This window comes from Mycena indigotica, assembly GCF_014461135.1.
Source record: "Mycena indigotica strain 171206Taipei chromosome Unknown Mind.scaff0003, whole genome shotgun sequence".
NCBI classification, from domain to species: Eukaryota; Fungi; Basidiomycota; class Agaricomycetes; order Agaricales; family Mycenaceae; genus Mycena; species Mycena indigotica.
Window position 1 is genome coordinate 5,643,150 of NW_023503002.1, and position 25,731 is coordinate 5,668,880.

Consider the following 25,731-nt stretch of genomic DNA (forward strand, 5'->3'; position numbering starts at 1 on the left):
CCCTCTGGGGCCCCCCCTCCTGCCATATATAGTAATATATTCTCACAATCAACATCATGTTACCACTGATGTAATCAAAAATTGGGATAAAAAATTCAACCTTTGTGAAACCTTTTTTTGCAAATTTTTTTATATATGTCTATGTGTGTATGTGTAGGTATGTATGTACCTGGAACATTCCAACACACATGGCAAGCTATATCAACTCTTCAACATGTTCACCCCTCATCAATTGCCAGACAATGGGCCTATGACAGAGTGGGCTGTCCAAGCTCATGGTCCTGAAAGTATATAGATATAAATATGAGGGTTGTGAACTACAGAAATTAGAGTGTTCACACTCTCTTTTCAGTGTCTTTACACCCATATAAGGCTCAAATCTTTCATATATAAAAGAAAACCCAATTTTTCTGGGCAACCTGGGGCATCTAGACAATCTGGGAGATCTGTCCCCAATAGTGGAATGAATTGCCATTCAAGTTGTCTATGACTACTGTCCTATTTCAAACAAGTGTCCGCGTTACGCGCTACATTGACCAAAAAAGTCCTGGTCAAAAATCACCATAAATCAAAAGAAAAATATTTGGTCCCAAATTTCGAAAAAGTGCCGGACACTTGATTGAAATAGGACAGTATCTGTGAATGTCTAGGGGACCCTGGAGAGCGGGCTGGAAAAGTGCTGTGCAGTGTGAGTATCTGGAAGTGGTCTAAATTCGGACCTGGCCTCTGGGAATCTGCCAGTGGGAGATCTGCAGGGTCCAGGTACAGATCATCCAGAATCCTTGTCTCTTTTACAGACCCAATATCGTGGCGGTCGTAAACTCCCTACGAGAAAATAGGGTCTGTTGGTTACCACGCTGATGTGAGGCTGTCAAGCGTTATTAGATAATATCAGTCAGCTGATCTGTCAATCACTCAGTTATCAACGTGTTTTGCAACGCGTTTGAGTGCATTAGAGGTGGCTTGAGCCTACAATTAGTGGCTAGAGGATGTATATTCCCGAGCTTTATACCAAATACTTGCTGCAAAAGCCTTCCAGAGGTGTCTGGCCATATTTAGCATCCATCATCAAGTTAGTCATGATCGTGTCGATAGGCACGTGACTAGTCCTCTCAAGTCCAATTCTTACTATTTCTGCAATTTTGAGAGATGTAAAACTGGGGAGTAGGCCTGTAGAGTAAAATTTCAACAGCTCTAACTTGATTGACACGTCCATTTTATCCACGTCGCGTGGGGCCCAGCATATCGAGAGGCACGTGCATTTCCAAAACGGGTGATTATATAATAACGCAGGATCCCGGTTGTTGGGACGTGGTTACCACCAGACTACCAGAATCCCCCAGAAAAAATTGGTGACGCCAACTCGCGTCCGCCGCCCAGCCTGGTCCAGCGGCACCGTGCCGCGTCGAACGCACGTCCCACAGCTCTGAAGTCTGGACAAGTGTGTGCCAGTGGGGGCTTCAAGTTATTGCCTTGGCCAAATCGGCACCGGCGGCCAGATAACGATTCACGAAACGACAATGACAGCAGCAATACAGTAAGTACGGGGCAAGGCATATGCTACACGATGGGGGATACGGACTCTCGGGGGTATACCAGGCATTAATATATTCAACAGCAAAGCCCTGCTCACTGCACGAGCGCAATATTCAGCGCGCCCAGCATGACCTCCCACGCGACGTCGAGCGCGGCCCAGAGCCCCGCATCACAGATCCCCAGCGCGACGAGCGTCTGCCAGAGCGCGCGCACGTGCGCGGCGCGGCGCAGCAGCGCGGCGGGGCTGCTGTTGCTCGCCGCGCAGAGGTGCGCCGCGAGCACGTGCAGCGTGGGGCGGTCCGCGAGCGCGGCTTCTAGGGCAGGAAGGGGGTCAGCGTCGGCGAGGCGGGTCAGGAACGCGGCGGGGAGGCCGGGGAGGAGGGCGGCGAGCACGGCGTCGAGGCGGGGGTTGTACAGCCAGTGGTGCACGATGGCGAAGGCGGGGACGGAGGGGAGCGGGAGTGGGAGGAGCGGGAGGGCGACGGTGTCTGATTCGGAGTCTGGGCTAGGGGCGGGCAGCGGCGCGAGCTTCGTGCAATGTGCAGCCAGGAGGACGGAGTGAATAGGGAAGACACTCGCGCTCCCATCTGAGCCCTTCCCCGCCTCGCTCACCGCCAACGTATGCGTGGGCAGCGCCACCTCCACACCGTCCACATCCACGGGCCGGATCGGCACGGTGACGCGCGCGGGGAGGCCGGCCAGCGGGAGCGCCTGCGGCAGGCCGGCCAGCAGCGCGATCCCCGCGCGCATCGTGGGGGCCTGCGCGCCCAGCGCGTGGCGGATGAACGCGTCCGGCACGTCCTCAGCCCAGAGCTCGGGCGCCGCGGCCGCCAGCGCAGCGCGCGAGATCACGTCGAACGCGGGGCGCGCGAGCGTCCGCGGGAGCTGCAGCGCGGGGGTCGTCGTCGTGGTGGCGGAGGAAGAGGAAGAAGGGCGGAGGTGTGACATCGTGAATGACGTGGCGTGACGGTCGGTGACGAGCGGGAGCGGGAGTGGGTGCGCGAGCATGTTTTCGTGCGGGGAGCGGTAAGGTGGGGGCGTCTGCACCCAGGCGAGGTGTCTTTATATATCCGTCGCCGCTTCCTATTCCGGCGCCAAAGGCACTCCCAAAACGAAAAAAAGGACACAAGGCGATCAGGCTGATGGCCCGCTCGCCCGGGGCGGAGTTGCCTTATCCGGACAACGCGTGGCGTGACTCGTCTTTTTTGCGCTGTCTCCTTCCGTGACTCCACCCACCGACGCCGCCCCGCCGCATAATGACCCCCGGCGCCTGTTGCGGGGCACATCTGCGCTCATCGCCAGCCCCGGGGAGGCGCCCTTGTACGCAACGATTGCATCGATACGGCCGCGTCGTTCGGCGGCACTGGACCCACACAACACCACGAGGTCGGCCCTGCCTGACTCGCATTGTATTCATCGTCTTCTGTCATTGTATTTCAGGCATTGTATTCCTTCCTGTCTATGTTTCTCCGTCAACAACCGCCCTTCTTCCGCCGCCCCGCCTTCCATTCCCCCGCCCAATCCGTCCTCGTCTCTAGGATTAGCGTGCTGTGCGCGTCGTTATCCTTATCGCTCTGCATTCAATCGGCGGAAGCTCTCGCGCCCCCCGGGCCGCGTCAATGGCGGCGTCATCCTGACTCTCAAGAAGCAACAGCTCTGCTCCTTTGGGCGATTAGGCGCGCGGCCGTCATGATCAGCTCCTGGGTCGCGGCGAGAGAAAGGCTAACCGCCCTTAGCCTCTCTCCGCCCGTGGATCCTATTTGCGGTGCAGATTCGATCCCGCACCGTGCACCGTGGCGCTGGCAAAGACGCTGGCGCGCTTCGGCGCTTCGCGGGCGTCTGTGCATACTCCAAGTTCTTGCCTCGATCCAGCCAAGCTCTTTCCCTGCTCGACACACCACCCTATCTCGCGCCCCTCGTGGCGACCCTCTCGCTTCGACCCAGGGCCCAGGCGCGGCACCTTGCGCGGCACGCGGCACGCGGCACGCCACACAACGCACCCCCGGGCCCATCGATATGGTATCCCGTGGGCCGTCACTGGTCAGGGCCGCGCATATTAATATCCGCGCGGACATTGGCAGCCCATCACGGCGTCTGCCACTCAGGGCTACGCCGCGCGGCACGTACTGGTAAGTTATTGTGTCCTCGTTGTGGGGCCGCCGCGTGCCCCTCCCCAAAGTCTCCCACAGGTTGTGACGCAATAAAGGGCAAAGAGGGCGAGAGACAGGACTTTGCGGTATCCTTGGGGCGTCTATCAGAGCGATAGAGGTACCGACCGTACTGTGACTGAGGTGGCTTGTGTCTAATGAGGTGGCTTGTGTCTTCGCGACTCGGATCCGCGGGAAGCTTAAGCTTTCCCCTGCCCCTCCGTCCTCCTCAAGTCAACCGACCCTGGACAGTGGACCTTTCTGTGTCCCCGGCCCCGGCCTCGTGGCAGCTACGCCACACAGAAGCCGATGCCGATACCGATAGTATGCGCATTGCGCGGTAAGTATGCCAGTGGGCCGGATTGGCGTCGTATCACCGCGTCTGTCACCCAGATTCGCTCTGCGGCTTATTGTCTTGCGGGTTGTGGGCCCGCCGCGTGGCGTTGCGTACAGATTAACCGCTCACGGGGCATGGATCCAGTCAAGTTGTGTGCCTCTTTTTCACAACTGGTATATCCCTCTAATTCCTCTAGTTCTCAATCCCCTATGCCTATATATATACTGTCAGGCCTATGAGATTGGCTAGGCCATTATGTGACAAGTCACAACACCATCATAAGGCTGGTGAACATACTAACAACTTGATATGGCCTGACATGTGTGTTCGAAGGTTGCAGGTAAAGCTCCGCACGAGTGTCAATATCCGCGGATGTTTGCACAGGTACCTGCAGGAAAACATCTGCAGGTTCGACATCCGCGGATACAGGTATCCGTTTCCCACAGATGCCAAGAGTACAGGTATGACTTTGGAAGATCATAGTATTTATTATCTTATATATGTTTCAGTCAATACAGTCTTCTTATGTGCTATAGTGTCTATAGCAGTGCATTACTTGATACTACATCCTATATAAGCTGCTTATAATATACATATACCTCAGTATCTTAATGTTTTATAGGAAATACCCGTGGATAACCCGTGCAGATACCCGTATCCGTGAGTACAGGTACCCATTTCCCACGGATGTTGCAAATGCAGGTATTGGTTTTGAAGCCCAAATTACCCGCAGGTAGAGTACAGGTATCTATCCGTGACACTCGTGAGAAGCCTTAGTTGCAGGTACATACATACCTGTATACACATACATACCTGTATACACATACATAATTTTTTTCAAAAAACAAATTTTCACAAAGATTGAATTTTTGATGCCACTGTTGATTGCATCAGTGATCACATGATGAGCAGGAGGGGGGAGAGGGGTGAGGGTCGGAAAAAAGCTTTCCACCCCTATATCTGTGATTTGAATGATAAACCCTCCTTGACTCAGGCCCTGCCTTATGTTGAACTGAATCAGCACTTTGGAAAGCTTCAGGCGGCGCAGATCATTATATACTAGTAGACAGAGTCAATAAGGGAGATTGAATGGCAAATGTGGGCTGTGGAACTACAGACAGCCAGCAGTGCAGTGTGCACGTGGCCCTGCTCCATTACGGAAACTCAAAATTGTGATGTCCCAGCAGGTATAGGGTGCCCTGTTCAACCGGGGGCTGGGTATCTTTGCATGATTGTGTGGTTTTGAATGATATTTTTTGAGCCAAATCACTGGGAGGACGGTATGACCTGGCGGTATACCAGCCTAGCTGGGAGTGCTTGAGATATGCAAAATTAAATTGCGCAATGTTGACTGTTTCGCAAGCATTTTGACACAAAATTTCAAATTGACATGTGATAGCTTTTCACACCAAGAAAGGGCAATACGCTGACAGCCATGAGCGGGAACATGTCATCCAGTATCGAAATGAAGTGTCAAACCCTGGGTTTAAAAACCCTTTTTCTTTGCCCTTTGAACCTTTTATTCTGGCCCTGGTTGATAAGATAAGACAAGGAGAAGATAAGATGGTAATTGGATCATCAGATGTCGATGCTGATGTTGATTGACAGCGTGGAGTTGGGCATGAGGCAAACAGCACGTAAAGGCATGGCTAAAGTATGACGTCATTGCCTCTCGTATTAGGCATGGTAAACACATGGTAGTAGTGTATATAAGTAGAGTAGATTTTGTCTTGTACCCCAGTCTTCGAATTCCATCATCTTTACGATATCTTTTCAAACTGGCATCCTCTGAATTGGTGTTGTTTGTGACATGAAGTGTATCTTCCCGGGAAGCTGTGTGCGTTCACTGATTGCACAGCATATTATGAGGACAATGGGACACTGGTGCTGCCTCAGCTGCCCACTGATGAGCTTGTAAATGGAGCACATCTCAAAACTAAAACTAAATGAAAGGGGCTAAATAATTTATTTTTAATGCTCCAAATACTTGAGAACATTCCATACTTTCTGGAAGACTGATTCTATTATTATATTAGTCTAGGAATGTCTAGAGACCTAGAAAGGCCTGGAATATCAGTTCTGGACCGCCCTAGTAGCACAGCCGCAGAACTCCAGCCTAAGTCTGAACCAGAACAAAGGCTGAGTAGTATATAAGGGGCTCACACATAGTAGATAGAGGAATAGTGAACACCCTAGGAAACTATTAGTTGTGATGCTACTACTATCACACTAGTTAGTTTTGCTGTGGGTATGACTCGGAACAGTGATTTATGTCAGAAGACTGTGACAGTGGTGTCACAATTAGTGGTTTTGCTGAGGTTACCAACCTTTAGCAATCCTGTGTATAGTAAGACACAGATATAGTGAACTTGTGCATAGTAAGGTACAACCAGTGAATTTGTGTATAGTAAAACACAACTATAGTGAACCCAGTGCATGGTAAGGCACATTCAGTGAATTTGTGTATAGTAAGATACAACTATAGTAGATTGGCTACAGTAACAGTCAATTTACTTACCTGGTAGTTGAGTATTGGTGCTCTTCTGCTAAAAACCCTCAACAAACTTTAACTCTCCTGTTATTCTTTGTTCATCTTTGAAAGTTCTCTTTCATTACAACATTCAACTTTTTAAGTTCCACCAGGGGCACATCTGAATCAGTTAGTTATTTCCTGCAGCTCAAATCCCAAACACAAGCACACATATTTTGGATTTAATTTAATTGGTTATATTCAATATCTAGCTACCTAGCTTATTTCCTCCATGTATTACCACAGACAAGCCTGTTCATGTCATAATTGGGGCACCTCGTGTTGAGGTGTCGGAGCTGGCTGGCCTACCTACGCCCACGCCGGGCTGTCGCTGGGCGATCTGCGGTGTCCAGCGACACATCTTTGATGTGCGGGAGGCCATAGAGCGGTTTATTGAAGCGCCAGAATGGCTACAAGCCTGCGGGACAGTGGGCTACCCAAGGCCTGCGCCTAACCGGCGGGTACCCGTACCCATCCCTGTGGGTATAGGCCAAGTGTGGGTGCGGGTACGGGCCACCCCGGCCAAGTCTGTGGGTGTGTGACAATCACTACCCATGTACCCTTGGGTCAGCTACCCATGAACGACAGCACTCAAGCCGACAACGACATCGTCTGCATCAACGAGCTGCAGCCCTACTTCATTTTTTCCCGACCCAACCATCGGAGTAGCTTCCGGGACTGCAGCATCATTGTCGCTCTCATCGGAAATGACGATTGGAGCAGGAGCCGTAGCCGGGGTGGATGTGGGAGCGGTCGCGGGAAGGTTTTCGGCGGTGAAAAGGTTGTCAACTGAGCGCCAGTTCATGATGGGCCCAGTCTTTTTTGCCGCTGCTTTTGCTGTTGGACGTGGGACGTACTCGGGGCGACGGCGAAGGTCTTGATGAACCTGGGTCATCGCAATCGTGGTCTGTGCATCTTGACGGCTTCGATCTTTAGAGTTGATCTTGGTAATAAAAGACATTGTTCGTTCCTCTGGCATCGACGTTGGGAGGATGGAGACAATCTTAGATGCGACAAACTGTTGGTGTAGTCAATCACTGGACACGCAATTGTACAAGAAAGATGATTACCGCAAAGATGGCAGCATCTGGGTCCGCCATAAGTGCCGTATAATAGTCGAGCAAGCAAGTCCATGCAGGATTGCGTGCATTGAAAGGAGCCCGCTGCCTGGTAAAGCGTTCACATTGGGACTTGAACGCATCAGTAATTTCGGTGCTGTCGTTATAGCGATCGAAAACGGGGTGGTAACGACCACTGTTCATCTCCTCGTAGAGAAGGTCAAGCATGAATTGACCGCACTCCACGTAAGCCGGTATTTCCGCACGCAGGTCACTGTCCGAAAGGACATCAGAATTACCAGTGTTTTGCGGAATTGATGACGCGGAGTTGTCCAGCTGATTAGCTACGCCGGAACGGAGGATTGAGCTTTGGACTAAATCTGCCGATGAGGTCAGTATTTCAATACAGGCCTTGTCGCGACAAACCGGGATCCAAGAAGAAGCCAGTGAGGTAGACGGAGTTACAACCGAGCATCTGCTCCACGCGAGCATTGACGGCTCCCCGAATCTCTTGTTGAACGCTGACCGGGATTCCCACTACATTTTCTTCGAAGACCGTCTTCAAAACCGCCGTAATGGCGACGTAGAATTTCCACACATCACCGACAGTGGTGTGAGAGCTCTCGAGACACTTGATGGCGCGCGCAATGGGCTCCAGCACCGAGATCAGCTGCTTGAGATGCATTTCGAAAGTTAATATCTCGGGCAAGCTGCGCATCCATGCCAACTTCGACAGTTCCTGTCCGGAAATCAGCTAAATACCGAGCATAGACGGCAAAAACTTACCTCAGAGCCGGTCGTGTGGATGATATCAAGATGGAACAGCATGCGGATGGCCTCGAAACAACGAATGAGCGAATATGCTGTGTAATACATCGTGCCAAAGCGTGTTTTCCCGATTTTTTCGAGGCCTTTGTTGATGTAAAGCACGACACGCAGCGCAGACAGATGGGTAGCTGCATACGTAGACTGCGAGAAGAAGGTAATAAGTAACCGCATGCGCTCAATGACCTGCACAATTTGAGTAAATATTATACAAACTAAGACGACGCACAGGTTTGAAGTGCTCGATACGACAGATATCCTTGATAAGATTTGACAGGTGGTGTGGCGGGTCGAAAAGGGAAAGGATGGCAGGGTGATCTTGCTGAATGAGCTCGCGGGCAACACGGACATTACCCGCATTGTCGGATACCACTGCAGCAAAGTTCTCGACGCCAATTTGACTCATAACCTGGCGAACGCAAGTTAGAACGAAGAATTAGACAGCGTGACAGGTTCTTACCTTCAGTAGAACATCACGGATGTGTTTACCGGTATGAGACACACCAGAAGCCTCGTCACCCCGGATGAGGTACGACTCACGCGAGATGGGGTTTGTGATGTGAATATTGTACACCTGCTGTCCTGCCATGGTTCCGCCGTCTGTTGAGATAGTCAAGTTGGAGACGACTCGTAACGACTCAATGTTGTCAGCCGTTATTCGCGCTGCCTCACGCTGGATATATGAAGCCATCGTCGATGCACTGTAGATACCGTGATTTGGGGCGAGTCGAGTGAAGAACAGGCGAGCAGATGGGCGATCAATGGAACGAAGTGATAACCCGGCATCGCAGACCCAGTTCAGGCATGCGAGGTTGTTCTCCCGCCTGCGCAACTGGTCCGCCTTCTTCTTGTCAGCCTTTCCAGCCTCCTCGAATGCCGCAAAGAAGTTCTTCTTGCCCACCCCCCCGGCCGCTGTGCCAGTGGCCGCTGCAATAACTGTCGAGAGGGCGCCTTGTTTGAGGTTTCGTTTCGCCTCCGCTTGAAGCTCGTCTGAGATACCGTGACAGTGGTTGGCAGCATGCTCGTAGACACGATCACTCTTGCGAGGATATGACCAGCTCTCTTTGCAGCCAGTACCGACGCATCGGTCGCGCCTCTTGCCAGTAGATATGGTCTCGCAGGGAATAAGGAATGTGTCGAGTATCGAATTGGTTGGGGCGCCTTTCTTGCTGCGTTCGGGAAGCTCGATATCGCGAAGGTCGTTGAAGTCCCAATGGACCTTAAAACAACTCAGCGTGAATACGACGAGCATGAGGGCCACGCACCGATCCCTGCTGGGTCACCGCTTTTACCCGGTCTGCAGTCGCGTCACGACGGGCTTTCTCCCGATTTTCTGCGGTTTTCTGATGCTTCGTTGCTTCCTTCTCCGCCAGCTCGTCTTGCATAGCACGTTTGCGTGCAGTGCCAGCTCCTTTTCGCGGCAACTACGTTGGATAGCCGCTCAGATAAAGAGAAGTTGTTAGAGCTTGATAACGCACCGGAACATTCGCGTTCGCGAAGGCTGCCTTCGCCGCACACGTTAGATCGTCCACCCACTTTACCAGCAAGATATTATCCCCCCCACTCCCGCTAATATTCTGTCGAATGACCGTGGCAACAGCTTCAAGGTGAGGGCCACGCGACTTGAAGGTGATGACGGTATTGTTTGCGCGGAAGCCGAAGGACACCTCGAGGTCGCGATTGAGTGCACTTTTCTCGGAACCAAGGTCGTTTACGACTTCTGGGTCTGGCACGTAGTCGATGAAGTTGTGTGCGGTCCCAACAGGTATGGTATTGGGAAGATGATTGAGTAGATGCTTGAGGTTCTCAATCTCATTGTTGTAGTAGAGATAGCCGGTAAGTTGAATGCCATTGGCTCCCGAAGTCTTCGAAGCCGATGGCATGGCGTCGCGAAATGAAGGAAAATTTTAAGGGGTGACGTGATTGACATTGAGTGACGTGTGTGCCGTGCTGCCGGAAGATCTTCCCACGGCTGTCCTGTATTGAAACAGGTGATTTTCCCCAACCGTCAAAAAACCTGGTTTTGAAACAGCTGTTTCAAAACGGGCTTTGAAACACGGGTTGAATCCTGCACCCTAAGTTTGAAGGGCTCTTGCATCTCTTGTTCTTTCTCACACCAGTGAGAAAGCTTGCAACAACCCATGAGTTAATATTGGTCCACACCATGAAGGCCCATACCTTTGCAAATACAAAAATTTTGTTCCTACACCAAACTGCACACCAGATGCATATCGCCGTGTCGAACGGCTGCCGCCTGGGGCGGAGGCGGAGGATACGCCTGGCCTACCCGCAGCACTCGCAGGATGGAATGAGCAACAATACAGTACGTGGAGCACTAGGCACTGGACACTCGGAGGGGCAAGAGACAACGTACATGTACAATCAAATTAATACATCAAGATTACGCGATTCCGACGTTCCGGTATATACCCCACGGCGCCGGTCCTACACAATTCATGCTCAATCATACGCATATTCGTACAATTATCCGTCTGAGTCGCGATGCGCATCAAGTACGCTCAGACGCGCATCTCCTTGACGGGCTGCGCGATGCGGCCGCCCGCCGCCGCGCCGAGGCCCTTGACGGCGTAGTTGGGGCCGGCGCCGTGGCCCGGGTGGCTGCGCGTGCGCTTGCGGGCGTGCTCCGGCTTAATATTATGCGCGTCGGGGTGCGGGGGCGCGTCGTAGTTGTGCGTGTGCGACGGGGAGTGCGGGTGGGGCTGCTCCGTGGGAGAGTGCCCGGGGGCGGACGGGCGGGGGTAGTCGTCCGCGGGCTCGGCCTCGGCGTCGTTAGTGGGAATGGCGGGGGCTTGGCTGCGGGGAGTCAGTGAGCATGCAGGGGAGAGGAGAGAGGAGGACGACGCACGGCGCGTGGTGCGGGCGGTGCTGCTTGCCCGAGATCGAGTGCCGGCGGCCACCGACCTTGACTAGCTGTCGTCAGCGGACTGCACCGAGCTACGCAGAGGGGGATGCTCACTGGCGGGGGGGTGCGTTGCGATGAATGCGGCGACGTCAGCCATGTTCGCTGGCGGCTGGCGGCTGGCGGGTGTAGTGGGGAGTGTGGGTGTGGTGGTGGTGCGGGGAAGAAACGCGGTATGCTTGGCACCCTGGGAGCCGCGCGGAGCTTTATATAGCGCGGGTCATGTGGCGCGTGGAGCGCGCGAGTGACGCACGCAGGGGGCTCGGCGGTGGCGCGGATGCTCGAGAAGAGGAAGAGACGCGGACGGTGCGCGGCCGGGGGGCTAGAACGGGCCTCGACCGCGTCGCGCGCTGTGATGAGCGTGGGATCACGAATGATGGGAGGGCTCGGGCGAGGTCGGAGGCGACCCGGATGCTGCCGGCGGGCCTAGACCGGGAGTCCGGGTTTGCACCTCGCGTCGAGAAAGCTTTGCCGCGCTTCCGGGACGGTTAAGTCTCGGGCTCGGACTGCACGGCGCCGATGGCGACGCCACGTTGCGTGTCCACAACGCATATCGTGCCGGCCCCGGCCCCGGGGAACCGGGAGGCACACAACCAACACACAACTCAACTTGAATCCGTGCCTAGTGAACGGTCAACTGGCAATCCGCACGCGACCACGCGGCGGGCCCACAACCCGCAGACAATAAGCCGTGGAGCAAATCCGGGTGGCAGACGCCGTGATGTGCGTCCGCGTCCCGGACCGTAATGTGTGTATCGTCTGCATATGGCATATCGTCGATCGATAGACACACCGTATCGCGTGCCGGGCCCGGGCTTCTGTGCGGCGTCAGGGTACTGTAAGGGTCGGGAAAGGTTTCAAGGTGATTAAAGATTTCGAGGTTGGGTCCTTGGAGTTGGGAGGACGATGCCGGGCTTGAAGATCGCCATAGGCGTTGTTAGCCCTGGAAGCGACCACAGACTACAGGTCTGCAAAGCCGGTGCCTTGCCAATAACCCAGTCCGTCGAAAAAACGGCACGCGGCGGCCCTACAACGGGGCCAATTACAAGTCAATGGGCAGAAGTGCGTCGGAGTCTGGGTGGCAGACGCCGTGATGGGGCGCGACCAAGTATTAGCCGGCATCCGCCCTGAGTGTATCGATGGGGGGGTATCCGGAAATGGGTGCGTTATGCGTTGTGTGGCCCGGGGGCGGCCACGAGGGGACGCCTGCGGGAAACGGGGGTGGTCACTGCCAGGCGGCCGCGGAGGAAAAAGGAAGAGGCTTGCGCACTGGCAGGCGCCCGCGAAGTCACTGGCAGCGTGCGGGATCGAATCTGCATCCAGGTTCTGCACCGCTAGGCAAAGCTAACGCGGCCGCGGCGTAGGGACGTAGGCTGATCATGACGGCCCGGCGCCTAATCCGCACGGCCACGCCCAAAGGAGCAGAGCTGTTGACTCCAGAGTCAGGATGACCGTGACGCCGGCGGCGGAGGCGGAGGCGGAGGCGCCGATTGAATGCGCGATAAGGATGACGACGCGCGCAGAGACGAGGCCGGATTGGGACGGGGAATGGAAGGATGGGTGTTGACGTAGGCGGCGGAAGAAGGGCGGTCGTTGACGGAGACGGAGAAACATAGACAGATCTGTGGGAATACAAGGAATACAATGCCCTGCCAGGAATACAAGGAATACAATGCGTGGCGAGTCAGGCAGGGGCGTGGTGTTGTGTGGGTCCAGCAAGGGTCCAGTGCCGCCGAAAGACGCCGCCGTATCGATGCATCGATCGCTGTGTGGCGCAGGGGGTGGGAGTCCCACTCAAAATGGGCGCGGGTGTGCCCAGCATAAGCGCCGGGGGGTGTTGTGCGGCGGGGCGGCGTCGGTGGGTGTGAAAGCAGCGCAAAAAAGACGAGTCAGCACACGCCACGCGTTGTCCCAATAAGGCAACTCCGTCCCGGGGGAGCGGGCCATCAGCGTGATCGCCTTGTGGCCTTTTTTCGTTTTAGGAGTGCCTTTGGCGCCGGAATGGGACGCGGCGACGGATATATAAAGACGCATCGCCTGGGTGCAGACGCCCCCACCTTACCGCTCCCCGCACGAAAACATGCTCGCGCACCCGCTCCCGCTGCCCATCAACGACCGTCACGCCCCGTCATTCGCCATGTCACACCTCCGCCGCCCTTCTTCCTCTTCCTCCGCCACCACGACGACGACCCCCGCGCTGCAGCTCCCGCGGACGCTCGCGCGCCCCGCGTTCGACGTGATCTCGCGCGCTGCGCTGGCGGCCGCGGCGCCCGAGCTCGCGGCCGAGGACGTGCCGGACGCGTTCATCCGCCACGCGCTGGGCGCGCAGGCCCCCACGATGCGCGCGGGGATCGCGCTGCTCGCCGACCTGCCGCAGGCGCTCCCGCTGGCCGGCCTCCCCGCGCGCGTGACTGTTCCGATCCGGCCCGTGGATGTGGACGGCGTCGAGCTCGCACTGCCGACGCATGCGTTGGCGGTGAGCGAGGCGGGGAAGGGCCCCGGCACGGACGGGCTCGCGGCGGTGTACCCGATCCACGCCGTCCTCCTCGCCGCGCACTGCACGAAGCTCGCGCCGCTGCCTGCACCCAGCCCCGAATCCGAATCAGCCACCGTCGCCCTCCCGCTCCTCCCCGCTCCCGCTCCCCTCCGTCCCCGCCTTCGCCATCCTCCACCACTGGCTGTACAACCCCCGCCTCGACGCCGTGCTCTCCGCCCTCCTCCCCGCCGGCCTCCCCGCCGCCTTCCTGGCCCGCCTCGCCGACGCCGACCCCCTGCCCGCGCTGGAGGCCGCCCTCGCGGACCGCCCCACGCTGCACGTGCTCGCGGCGCACCTCTGCGCCGCGAGCAACAGCAGCCCCGCCGCGCTCCTGCGCCGCGCCGCCCACGTGCGCGCGCTCTGGCAGACGCTCGTCGCGCTGGGGGTCTGTGATGCGGGGATGTGGGCCGCACTCGACGTCGCGTGGGAGGTCGTGCTCGGCGCGCTGAACCTCGCGCTCGTGCAGTGATGTTGATGCACTGAAAATGTGTGGTATACCCGACAGTCCATATCCCCCATCGTGTAGCATATGCCTTGCCCCGTACTTACTGTATTGCTGCTGTCATCGTCGTTTCGTGAATCGTTGTCTGTCCTGCTGATGCCGATTTGGCCAGGGCAATTAGCCCCCGACAAGTGTTCAGACCTGACAGGCGTTCGACGCGGCGCTGTGCTTCCGGAGTCTTGACTGGGCCAGTACGAGCAGTACCGGCGACGGCGAAACGGAAGTTCGCCACCAGTCGTATTGGTACGGTGCAAAAGGCGAGGGATAACGAAATCAGTGGGAGTGGGACTGGTCAAGTCCGCATCACTCCCACTGATCAGGCCCAGTCCCACTGATCAGGCTCGCTTACCATCTGATCAGTGGGATTGATGCCTTTGGCCTTGACACCGCGTGACGCCGGAGATCAAGCAAAGCGCTGCCTCCGCGGCGAGCGGCAGCCCGCGGCAGCGTGGGGTCCGGGGCGAAGCCCTGGTCGGGGTCCGGGGTGGAAAACCCCGGCCGTCGCGCCCAGTGTGGAACCAGATGGTTGAACCCGGGAACGGCGGAAAAGGGGAAGAAGGGGGGGACAATGCTCCGCGCAGCGGGCCCCGCGGCGAGCAAAGCCCCCGGCAGGGTGGGTCCAGGGCAAGGCCCTGGTCGGGGTCCGGGGTGGAAAACCCCGGCCGCCGCGGCCGGCGCCGCAACTGGTAGACCCGCGACAATCCCGTTGATCAGTGGGACTCGTGCATGTGTCACATTTGACTGCACGAATCCCACTGATGGGACATGAATCAGTGGGACTGGGCAGGATCAGTGGGATTGGCCCAGTCCCAGTCCCACTGATTTCGTATACACTCGCAAAAGGCATATCATCTTTTTTTTGCTCTCACATTGGTACCGCTCTTCAAGTTAACGATCTTGCCGCCTCGTGGACTAATCACACTGTCAAGTTTCAAATTTCAACTCGCGGTGGTAGGGCTCCAACCATTTCCATGTACATACATTTATACACGGTTATAACCGTTTTTATGTTCATATTCAAGTAGAGGGGGCAAAGAGGGGGGAATACAAGCCGGTACCAGTACTTGGAGACACAATATATATATGATCAAGGGCAGATGAAATAGACAGAGAGGGAGAGAGCAACGCACGACGATCCACCTTCAATCGGGGTTTTTTTTCTTGAAAATGCATGGTTCAAGTTCCTGCTTTGTGGACCCACAGTCAGTCCTGCACTCGTGAACGGTGGCCTGAGCCCACAAACCATGAGGTTCTCCATGCTCAGTTCTGCTGTTCTGCCCCGGCCCGGCAGCAACGGGGCTCGAGGACTTACAAGCCTGAGGTCGTGCCATCCTGCCACTGGCAGTGATTTGGGCCAAAAAACATGATTCAAAACTACGAAATTATTGCACATAACTATAACCAGCCCCCGGTAGAACAGGGAGCCCTTGGCCAATCCTTTTCAAATCTTCGCAACGAGGGAGGGCCGTGCGCACACCGCACCGCTGGCTGTCTGTGATGCCACATACTGTCGTATTTTACTTGTTTCGAATGAGTCAGAATGTCACGTGTCACACCACTCATATTATACAAAAAAATTTCGTATGTCACAGCAGTTTCCAAATTTCCAAACAAAAAAAATCCCACTCATCACGGAATGGCACACAGGTGCATAATGACCCTAATAAATATCTGGTCAGACTGGTCTATTATTATCTATATGGATTGGAACCAAACTCAGTAAACAATACTTAGTACACACTTAGGTGTTGGCATGGTCAATAGCCCTAAATATAATGTTTTATGGTACTGAGTGCAAAACATCTTGGTATCCCAATTAGGATTAGTCACATTTTACAGCTTTTGTTACTAAATTGTGACTTTAACAGCTACAGCAGTGACCCCAGAAATGCAAATGTGGAGCAAATAAATTGCTAAGGCCAGTGCCAAACATGTGCATACATTTGCACGACATCTGCTTAATATAAGAGTAATAAGATGCCTCCAAAGATGGCTCAGATTTTCTAGGGTACAGTTTTCAACAATGATCCATTGGTCAAGATCCACAAACTGATTCACAAACTGATTTATCAGTTTTGCCTATAGTCTCCCGAGAATGTCGGCTTAGGGCTTATGTCTGTGACTAGGGAAAACAATCTACTAAAAAAATTTTAAGCACTCCTAGAGGGACCGACCGACTGTGACATGCGTGACAATTTCCTATTTTGGGAGGTGATCTCCAGGGTCACATGGTCCAGCCAGCAGATGAGGCACCACAAGTATGAGACCAAGTTTAAGTACAGCTAGGAGTGACTTGTTAGTGCTATATGCATTGAATAGACTCAACCTTGTTTTCAAATTTCAATGGTCAAATGTAGGATTTGACATGCTCAGGGTCACAAATCAGTGACTAAAGTGACCAGATCTGGTAATTCACTAATGGGAAGGCTGCGACTGGGAGTACAACTTCATACACACAGACTAATCAGTGTCTACCAGTTAAAGAGAATGTCTAATGAGCTATGTAAGTACACCACCAAACCATCAGCATACCAGGCTGATGTCAAGCCCAGACATCAGCGGGATGTAGGCACTGGTGTTGGCATGATGCCTGCCTGTGATCAGTGTGCCATCGGACCAGGAATATCACATTGATATCCCGAAACTGTATGTGGCACATCACAGCACAATATTCTGCCAACTGTTTCCCTCGATGTCCAGAAGATGACTGATGCACAAGGCACTTGGCGTTGTTTGGCACTGAGAACCAAATCACATCATCAAACTTCTGTGACATTGACAGCAAAAATTTTGTCTGGTCACAGGACTCTCTCTTTTCTATTTCCTCCCCATCTTAGTTGTCGCCGCCGTATCGGTGTGCTGGCTGTCCTTGTCTCTGCTGCGGGGGCTGTCTGCGCCGGGCTCCTCGCGCTTCTCTGCGTTATGACAAGCACAAGGGTGTGTTACCGCTGGTGATTACTCTCTCTACTCACCAGCAACAGATGCAGATGGTGAAGGGATACCAGTCTCTCACCACAGCAAGACCACTCTGAGTCCACCCTGCTTGCGCCAGATCTGGGCGGCTTCTATCACCCTCGCGGCCGTTATGAACTGCACCGTTTGTGAGTGCTAAGTCCTTGCTGATCGTCGAGGTTCTCCGTTGCGGGTGAGTGTCATTGTTCCTCTTTCGAAACACCAACGGCTTGCTAACTGCTACGTCAGATTGGAGCGCAACATTCGCTCATTCCTCGTTGGCGTCCCCTCTGGCCACAGCAAGTCTGCGCAGGCCTCCGACTTCACCCATGAGCTCCCTCTCCCACCAGGTATACCCTGTTCTTTCCAAAAGATGTGGGCTACTGCCACACCCTGTAATACAAAAGATGTTGGGAACAGCTAGGCTGTAAAATAAGAATCGATTTTTATAGCATTAAATAGGTAGATATGACTAATATAACACCATATATAGTAAGCTAATCACCTTTTCTTCAGGCCGATGATGCGGATAAACATTAGGACAAGACGGTAATACAGAATAATGAAATTGATGGAATGATATGTTACATCTCATGTAACACCATAGATCCATCAAAACCATTAATCTTCATCAAAAATGCTTCCACATAGCAAGACATAGCTAGATGCCATCAATCCCATCATGATCCATGGCCCAGAAAGCTTAAAATAAATTAAAAAGTCGAAAAATATTAGAATAAACCTGAATTTCTAGCCCTTGCCAACAACTAAAGAATGATGGTAATATAGCTAACAACAATAATTTTCGGAGAGCAGCTCAGATAACAATGCCAGAAAGGAAAAGGAAGTCATACAAATGAGCGCAAGGCGCGCAGGTGCGCGACAACATCCTGCTTGCTGAGAAATAGTAACTATAATTTGAGATGTGTGAGAAAGGCAGTCAAGCCTTGAGTCCTAATCTTTCAAATGATGTGCTTAGAAGGGCGCAGGGTTTGTGGTATAAGGGCACAGTCACACACCGGACTTCCTCCTATCTCAACTCCTTCGAGGTTAACTGAGGGGGGAAGCCGACAAGCTAATTAGTTATAACAGCAAAGGGAATGAGTCAAGCATTGCGGGTCCACCAGGAGATATGGTGAGGAAGGGTGGGCAGCGCAGTCTGAGGCATGACGGCAGAAGGAGAAAAAAATGGGCTGATGTTAGATGGATCAAAGATTGCTATCACACCATTTGTCACACCGAGCAAATAGAATACAGTAAAACCAGTCATTTATTTTCACAACAAAAGATAAAAAGTCTAAGGGAGTGTTTGCCACTCTAGTGCATTCTTACGCCTCAGCGCCCGACAGGAGAACAAAAGAATCTGCTCATGTTGTGAGGTGGCTGCCCCGACTCGATTTGAACTAGGTATGCATCCACTATCCAGTCTCCTGCATGTCATGTAGACTAATAGCACGAGTGGATAAAGTAGCTAGCTGAGCTTCTCATAAGTATTTCTTGTCTTAGACAACACTTATCTGAAGCCTAGACCAAAACACATCAGGGAATCCGCCAGGTAACTAGTGCTGGCCTTGAATATTATATTACGTCTGATCATTATGCCATATTATTATTATTATTATTATTATTATTATTATGATTATATTATGCCTAGGGGCTGGAACAAATATTATATTCTTCTATATTATATTGTATTACAATATTATTATATTATTATTATGGCTCCAGCATAATGTATTAGACAGTTTGCAAGGTACCTGGTGGCCGAAATGCATTGCAATCACCAGTGGCTCCAGTGGCTCCACGGTGATGTCACACAGCTCAGAACAAGACTAAATTGTCATGAACAACACCAATTCAGAGGATGCCAGTTAGCCAGTGAAGGCAAGCAAGAAGCACCGTGAAAAGATATCGTAAAGATGATGCAATTCGAAGACTGGGGTACAAGACACAATCTACTCTACTTATATACACTACTACCATGTGTTTACCATGCCTAATACAAGAGGCAATGACGTCATACTTTATTCATGCCTTTACGTGCTGTTTGCCTCATGTCCAACTCCACGCTGTCAATCAACATCAGCATCCACATCTGATGATCCAATCACCATCTTATCGTCCATCTTATCTCCTCCTTGTCTTATCTTATCAACCAGGGCCAAAATACAAGGTTTAAAGGGCTGTCAGGGGAAACCCTGATGCCGTCACTTGATCCCATCAAGCGCCGCGTCTCCGCTCACGTCTCCGCGTCTCCACTCGCGTCTCCGTGTCTCCACCCAAGTCTCTGTATTCCTGCACCCTGACGCTCCTCCTCCACTTCTCCCACCACATCCCGCATCCAGTGATCCCCAACCTCCGACTCCCATGGCCACCCCTTTCTGGGAGTCTCTCCGGAGTCACCATCAGGGATCACTAATGCCATCGGAGACCTCTCCAGATGTGGCCGCACCACTTTCCTCTGCGACCTCGAGCCTATGGCCTTATAGCCTCTCTGGGCTGTCGCTCATCGAGGTCTCCCTGCAACCTCTACCCGTTGGACCTCTTGGGTGTCCCCAACCTATGTCAGCGTTTGGGCTTACGTTCGGATGGCTGAGCCCCGCCATGGCTCCGCCCCCCACTCCGCCACCACGGCCCCCGTCATCGGGTCTTCCTTTGGGTGAGGCCTACTGCCGTTAAGGCTCGTGCCTACTGCAGCACCCCAGGCTGCACGCCCTCACACCTCCACCTCTCTGGAGACGTCCGGGGACGTCTCCGAGTGACCCTCCTGTCGCTACCCTCCAGTGGTCATGGCTGGCCGCCATTCCCATTGGTCCTTTCCGACACTCTCCGGCCCTTGGGCGAGACCGACTCCTTCCCTCTCCGCTCCATGCCCCCCCCTCTCCGTTTCTGGCCGTCACGTCACGGTCACACACCCGGAATCGATTCCGATTCCGATTCCGATTCCGGTTGTCACGGTCACGGTCACAAGCGGAGACGCCCAGAGGCAGTCTGGACCCCCCGAAGCCCTTCCTGGGCCTTCTAAGGATGCCTGGGCTCTTCCCTTGGCATCATGGTCCCAAACCTGCCTCTCCGGAGCTTTGAGGGCTACTCGACACTCACCTAGGGTCCATTAGCGACACCTGACTTCTCCCATGCGTCATTCGTCGCTATGCAGTCACTCTATCATTACTCCGGTCACTGGTATATAGTAGTGCACCTGAGCAGAGGGCTCCTTGGCTTGTTCTCTAAGGATTCCCCCTCTGCTCAGGTGAGTCTGTAGCGTCCCTTCCTGTTGTAGTAGTTTCACTAAGGATTCCCCCTCTGCTCAGGACTCTGATTTCGAGCCTCGCGAGGTTGCCCTTACAAGGGCGAAGAAAAAGGGTTTTTGAACCCAGGGTTTGACAATGCCCTCTACATAATCAGACCCATTGAATATGAGTGATTATGAATATCAATATAATATATTATACCCTGGCCATAATTGATTATATTCAAAATATACCAGCAAGCCCTTCAGAGTCTTTGCAATATCAATGACTCTCAGCAGTAAATCAGCCAGGATGACATCTGCGTCCAGCCCTGACAGAAGGCTGAAGTTGACCTTTACATTATTGCCCCAGACTTTGATGACACTTTGGGCTGGTAAAGGTATCATGATTAACCTAGAGTTTTGTTTAGATCAATACTTTGTTGTGGGATATCCAGGCTATGTTATTAATCTTAGTCATTGCTGCAAGGAGCATCTCTGTAGAGTGCCTGTTCCCCAGCATCAAGCATGGGATGACAGATATATATGCTTGAATAACTGCAAAACTGGTGACAGAACCAATCATAACCAAGGAGTGGTTGAATAAACCGCAAGATAAGGTGGATTATATGCACTATGTACAGACTTGTGAAGCTTGAATATAATTGAATATACTCATAATATATTCATATTCTGAGCTCAATTATGATTATGAACATGAATACAATTATTCATATGCCCCACTAAGGAGAATATATTATGAATATGAATAAATTATGAAATTTTCGTATTCATAATCATAATTGGACAGCACTAAATCATAATTCCAAAAGAAATTAAGCCTGGCTGGGGGGACCAGCTGACCGGCGTCCACGGGCGCTCCAGGACACAGTCAGACGCCTGCGTGTGCGCCGTATTCCACGCTTGTGTCGTTTCCACAGGCATCATATCAGGCGACCAGACGATACAGTAGTCAGATGTCATGAGGTAGTTAATTGTTGAAGAGGTCGATAGGAAGCTCGAAAGATGCCGGTCGTAGTGCAGCGGACTATGAGGGAGTAAGTTTTGCGGTGGACTGTAGAGTGTAGTGACCAAGAAGAAGCCACGTCATCCTGAGAAAATTTACGTATCCCATCAATTGATCACCAGAGGCATCAACCGCTCTTGTCCGCAACGACCACCTCGACTTTACCGCTCGCTGGTACTTGGCCGCGCCATTATCGCATATGTCCCCAAAGTCGATACAGAAGTCCAAAACCGCTGTACCCAAGCCGAAATACGGTCTACGGTCACGCACAAGCGGGGGTGGCTGGCAGGACAAAGAGACGGCGGCGCGATTGAAGATGCCTAGGTCGGTCGGTTCCGCATTGAAGCTCTTCACAAAGATCCTTCGAATCTAACCGCAGCACAGAGGGACACCGCCGACGACTCGACGGGGCTACTTAGCACTGTCTCGCGCCGACCGTGCCCAGGCGCGTTTTCTGTACCACGAATGCGGCTTGGGCACCAGCGACATCGCGTTTCTTCTCAAGTTCACGTGGCAATCCGTGCGCGTTGTGGTTCGCGGCCTATATCCGGGTATAGCAGGGGAGGAGCAGCACGACAAGGATTACCTCGATGCCCAGTTCTGCGCGGAAGCTCTCCGGTTGAAGGTGCGTGCCTCCCACAGCCAACGGTCACTTACAAACGGCGGAAATGTAGGACATTCCCGATGGAGAACGCTTGCCGGTATACTTCCTGGACGGAGCGCCTCGTTTGCGAAGCCTCCGTGCCGAGGAAGACCCATTTAGTGAGTCCCTGGGCCTCTGTTTCCTTAATAATGCATAATTCGTCCGAAGCTACAGGCAGCCTCCGTAGAGGAGATACCATCCGCCCAGGAAGATGAAAATGTGGCCACAACAGAAGAGCTGAACCGGTCCAGACAGCCCTCGAGCTCCCCACCAGACTTCGCCAGCAGCAGCGCCGACACGTCCTCCCTGCTCCCGTCCTCTCCGGAGCCCCGGACCGCCCTTGATGAATTCCTCGAAAGCGGGGTATCACCACACATATCGCTCTCCCCTTACCGCACGCTTTTCGCTCTGATGGGCATCGGCATGAACGAGATGACCGCCATGTCCCTCTGGACACGCGCAGAAGTCGCCGAAGTCCTCAACCGCCTGCTCGCCCGGTGGCCCGCACCTGCAGGGCGCCGCGAAATCGCGGCAGCGGCTGAGCCGGGCCTCTCCGCGTTCCAGCTAATCGCGCTGGAGAAGGCCGTCCTCGCGCTAAACCACGCGGACCGGCTCCTCATTTCTGCCGGGCTGTTCCGCTGGTGTGTCCATCGAACGCCACCGCGACGAGTTTTTGGCCGCGGGGCTCACTGCCATCGACGGGCTGCGCGCAATGGCGGCATGGGAGGACGATGATATTCTCGACACGCTGCGTCGCTTATTCGAAGGTGTTATGGATCCGTTCGTTCGAGTTGTTGGTCGCAGAAATGGGTGTGCGGCGCCGAGTATATACGAGAGTAGTGGGACTGGGACTGGGACAATGGGACTCGAGTCCCACTTTTCCCAGTCCCAGTCCCATCCCCGAGGGCCCGGAGTGGGACTCAGTGAATCAATATCATCCGCGTTGAGGGATCGAGACATGTCGCATCACGTCGGTTGCGGCGCCGGCCGCGACGGCCGGGGTTTTCCACCCCGGACCCCGACCAGGGCCTTGCCCTGGACCCACCCTGCCGGGGGCTTCCGCTCGCCGCGTGGCCCGCTGCGCGGTGACATGAGAATGTGCGGGCGACACGTGGCACCACACATCTTGGCTCTTACCCTCATGGAGCTGCCAGCTGAGCTCATCGACGCCATCGTTTGCGACGTGAAGAGAAAGGACGATCTCAGGTCGCTGTGTCTCGCCGCATCGTGCTTTCGGTTCCCCTGTCAACAGCGCCTCTTCGGCACGCTCAGTATTTCAAGTTGGGAGGGTAGAAGGGGGACAAGCTATGCGCGGGCAGCCGTGCAATTCGAGCGCTACCCCCACCTTGCTGCGCTCGTAGGCGAACTCAGAGTCTCGCTCAAGAATCCTCGAGCTTATCACAGTCCGTATACCTCCGCCCACGACTCGGACCACGATGCGGCCCGGCTCGCCACGCTTTTTGCACGCTTTACCGGCGTGTACTCGCTAACCATATCCGGTGACGATGGTGCGTGGTTCACTATGGCCGCCATCAACAGGGCTTTCGCTGATTGGCTGGTGCTCATTCCACCCGGCACACTGCGGAAGGTCCGCTTCTCACATATCTGGGTCGTCCCGCGCCGCATCATTCGTTCCGTCTTCCGCGCGCTGGCGCCGCACTCGCATGTCGATTTCGACGTTGTGACGATTGAGGATATTGCGTGCGATGACCACCCCCCATATACAACGCATTCCTGCGAATTCGAGTTCAGGGACTGTCTCCGCATGGACGCCCTTGCTCAGCCGGAGTTCTTGCCATCCATGCGCGCTCTCCGGAAGCTTGTCGTCCCGGTCAACGACCGCCTCGGTTTTTCGGAGGCGCTGCGCATCTGCCAGGCCGCAGCCGGAAATCTGGAACATCTGCATCTCAGGGTGACTAGTACGTGGCCTTGTCTTTCTCTCAGCACGCACTGCTGATACGCTGACAGGGGCTACCGTTCTGGGGTATGATAATCCACAGACTATCGCATTACCGCAGTGTCTCTCCGCGCTCAGCCAAGTCACGCTCACCTTCTTCTCGCTCGACTACGAGCTCCAGCTAGACAAACACTTCACCTGGGTGTTCACCACCATCGTCGCTCCGCTCCTCCAGCGCAGCGTCACCCCCGCCTTGACCACCTTCGCTCTGCCCGTTGCGATCTACGAGGAGCTTGCGCAGACTATGGATCACCTCATAGAGGTGCTTCGCGACGAGACGGCAGCAGTGTGCCTATGCCTACTCGACAGCATCCTCACGGGTCGAGACATCCGGTTGGTATTGGTCCTCCATGTGCGCAACTCGCAGCAGGTCAGTGGAGATGAGCGAAAGACGCTTGTACAGGAGCTCGGAGAGCGTCTGCCGGGACTGGCTGAGAAGTGTTTGCTGGATATGGTGCTCGCGCCGTTCAAAGCTCTTGATTAAAACCATTTACTAGCACCGCTGAAATATACTAAGATTTGAACTCGGATGTTGGATTGGGCGTCCTAGCCAATAGGCCAGTTGTGCGATCCGATTCATCCGAACACAGGCAGTGTCTGGCATATGGATCTACCGAAACTAGTACTATTAAAAGGGCTCCCCACGCAGTTGCCAGAACAAGACATATGCAGTGCGTCAACATTATGATAGGAAGGCATAGTAGAGGTGGTGCCAGGTGGAGGCTGGCACCACATTCCAGGGTATTACGGAGATCAATCCCGTGGAGTGGGAATCTTGGTGCCTCTTGACAGATCCTGCACTGCTGGACACCCAGATATGCTATCTACTCTGTAGTCCGCGCTCCCTGGGGCCCGGCGCACTGGCACCTGTGATTTTGTTCCTCTAATCTGGTGCAGTGGTTGTGGGTTCTGCAACCGGGTCGTAATCTTCGAGAAGTCGATGGACAGCTTGGATCAAGGGTCATGGAAACTTGGAACAACTATTTCTGAAATCATGACTCCGATGTTTTGCTTTTAACTGTTAATGACAAAAAAAATTTATGGGAGCTCGAGGTTCTATTGTACCTGCCCCTTTTAACTTCTATCCCCCATACCAGGTAACTGAATCTTCATTGGTAGATTGTTCAACTCCGAGTCCTATGCTTGAAGCTGTAGGGCTTGGTTTGTAAAAATTTTGGAGGTTATCAAACAGTTTGATAAAAATAGCCTCTGAAACCCTGTTTATAAACCAGTTTTTAGGTTTTATAAACCAACTGAGCCGATATGACCGGAGAGATCAAAATTGCCTTTTTAGGAAATTTTTTGCAGCAAATTTTGGTGTTTTAACTTCATGACTTTGAGATTCATAGACATTAGGGGTTGAAACAGCAAGATTATATCAACTATCACTTGTAAGTTTGCATAACATGAATTAGTTATATATAACATGTACAATTTACTTATCAGCAGATTTTAGATCCCCTGTCATGAATTCTTTAGAACACTTAAAAATCATGATAACCTTGATAATAATTAATCTGTATGGTTAGTAC

At 53.5% G+C, this 25,731-nt stretch overlaps 4 protein-coding genes across 4 annotated transcripts; 2 read left to right on the forward strand and 2 right to left on the reverse strand.

The window, feature by feature from the left end:
• Positions 1 to 1,629: 1,629 nt before the first annotated feature.
• On the reverse strand, positions 1,630 to 2,544 carry MIND_00403600 (Clampless protein 1; the record flags this gene model as incomplete). Its single annotated transcript, XM_037360861.1, has 1 exon — positions 1,630 to 2,544. One exon carries the CDS (start codon positions 2,542 to 2,544, stop codon positions 1,630 to 1,632), a length of 915 nt encoding a protein of 304 aa, XP_037223746.1.
• Positions 2,545 to 7,121: 4,577 nt separating this feature from the next.
• MIND_00403700 (DUF659 domain-containing protein) lies at positions 7,122 to 10,316 on the reverse strand (the record flags this gene model as incomplete). Its single annotated transcript, XM_037360862.1, has 8 exons — positions 7,122 to 7,568; positions 7,621 to 7,988; positions 8,035 to 8,347; positions 8,395 to 8,619; positions 8,663 to 8,842; positions 8,894 to 9,652; positions 9,699 to 9,857; positions 9,912 to 10,316. 8 exons carry the CDS (start codon positions 10,314 to 10,316, stop codon positions 7,122 to 7,124), a joined length of 2,856 nt encoding a protein of 951 aa, XP_037223747.1.
• A 3,117-nt stretch (positions 10,317 to 13,433) lies between these two features.
• On the forward strand, positions 13,434 to 14,282 carry MIND_00403800 (uncharacterized protein; the record flags this gene model as incomplete). Its single annotated transcript, XM_037360863.1, has 1 exon — positions 13,434 to 14,282. The coding sequence occupies one exon, from the start codon at positions 13,434 to 13,436 to the stop codon at positions 14,280 to 14,282; it is 849 nt and encodes a 282-aa protein (XP_037223748.1).
• Positions 14,283 to 22,954: 8,672 nt separating this feature from the next.
• On the forward strand, positions 22,955 to 24,683 carry MIND_00403900 (uncharacterized protein; the record flags this gene model as incomplete). Its single annotated transcript, XM_037360864.1, has 2 exons — positions 22,955 to 24,161; positions 24,211 to 24,683. The coding sequence occupies 2 exons, from the start codon at positions 22,955 to 22,957 to the stop codon at positions 24,681 to 24,683; spliced, it is 1,680 nt and encodes a 559-aa protein (XP_037223749.1).
• Between the last annotated feature and the right edge of the window lie 1,048 nt (positions 24,684 to 25,731).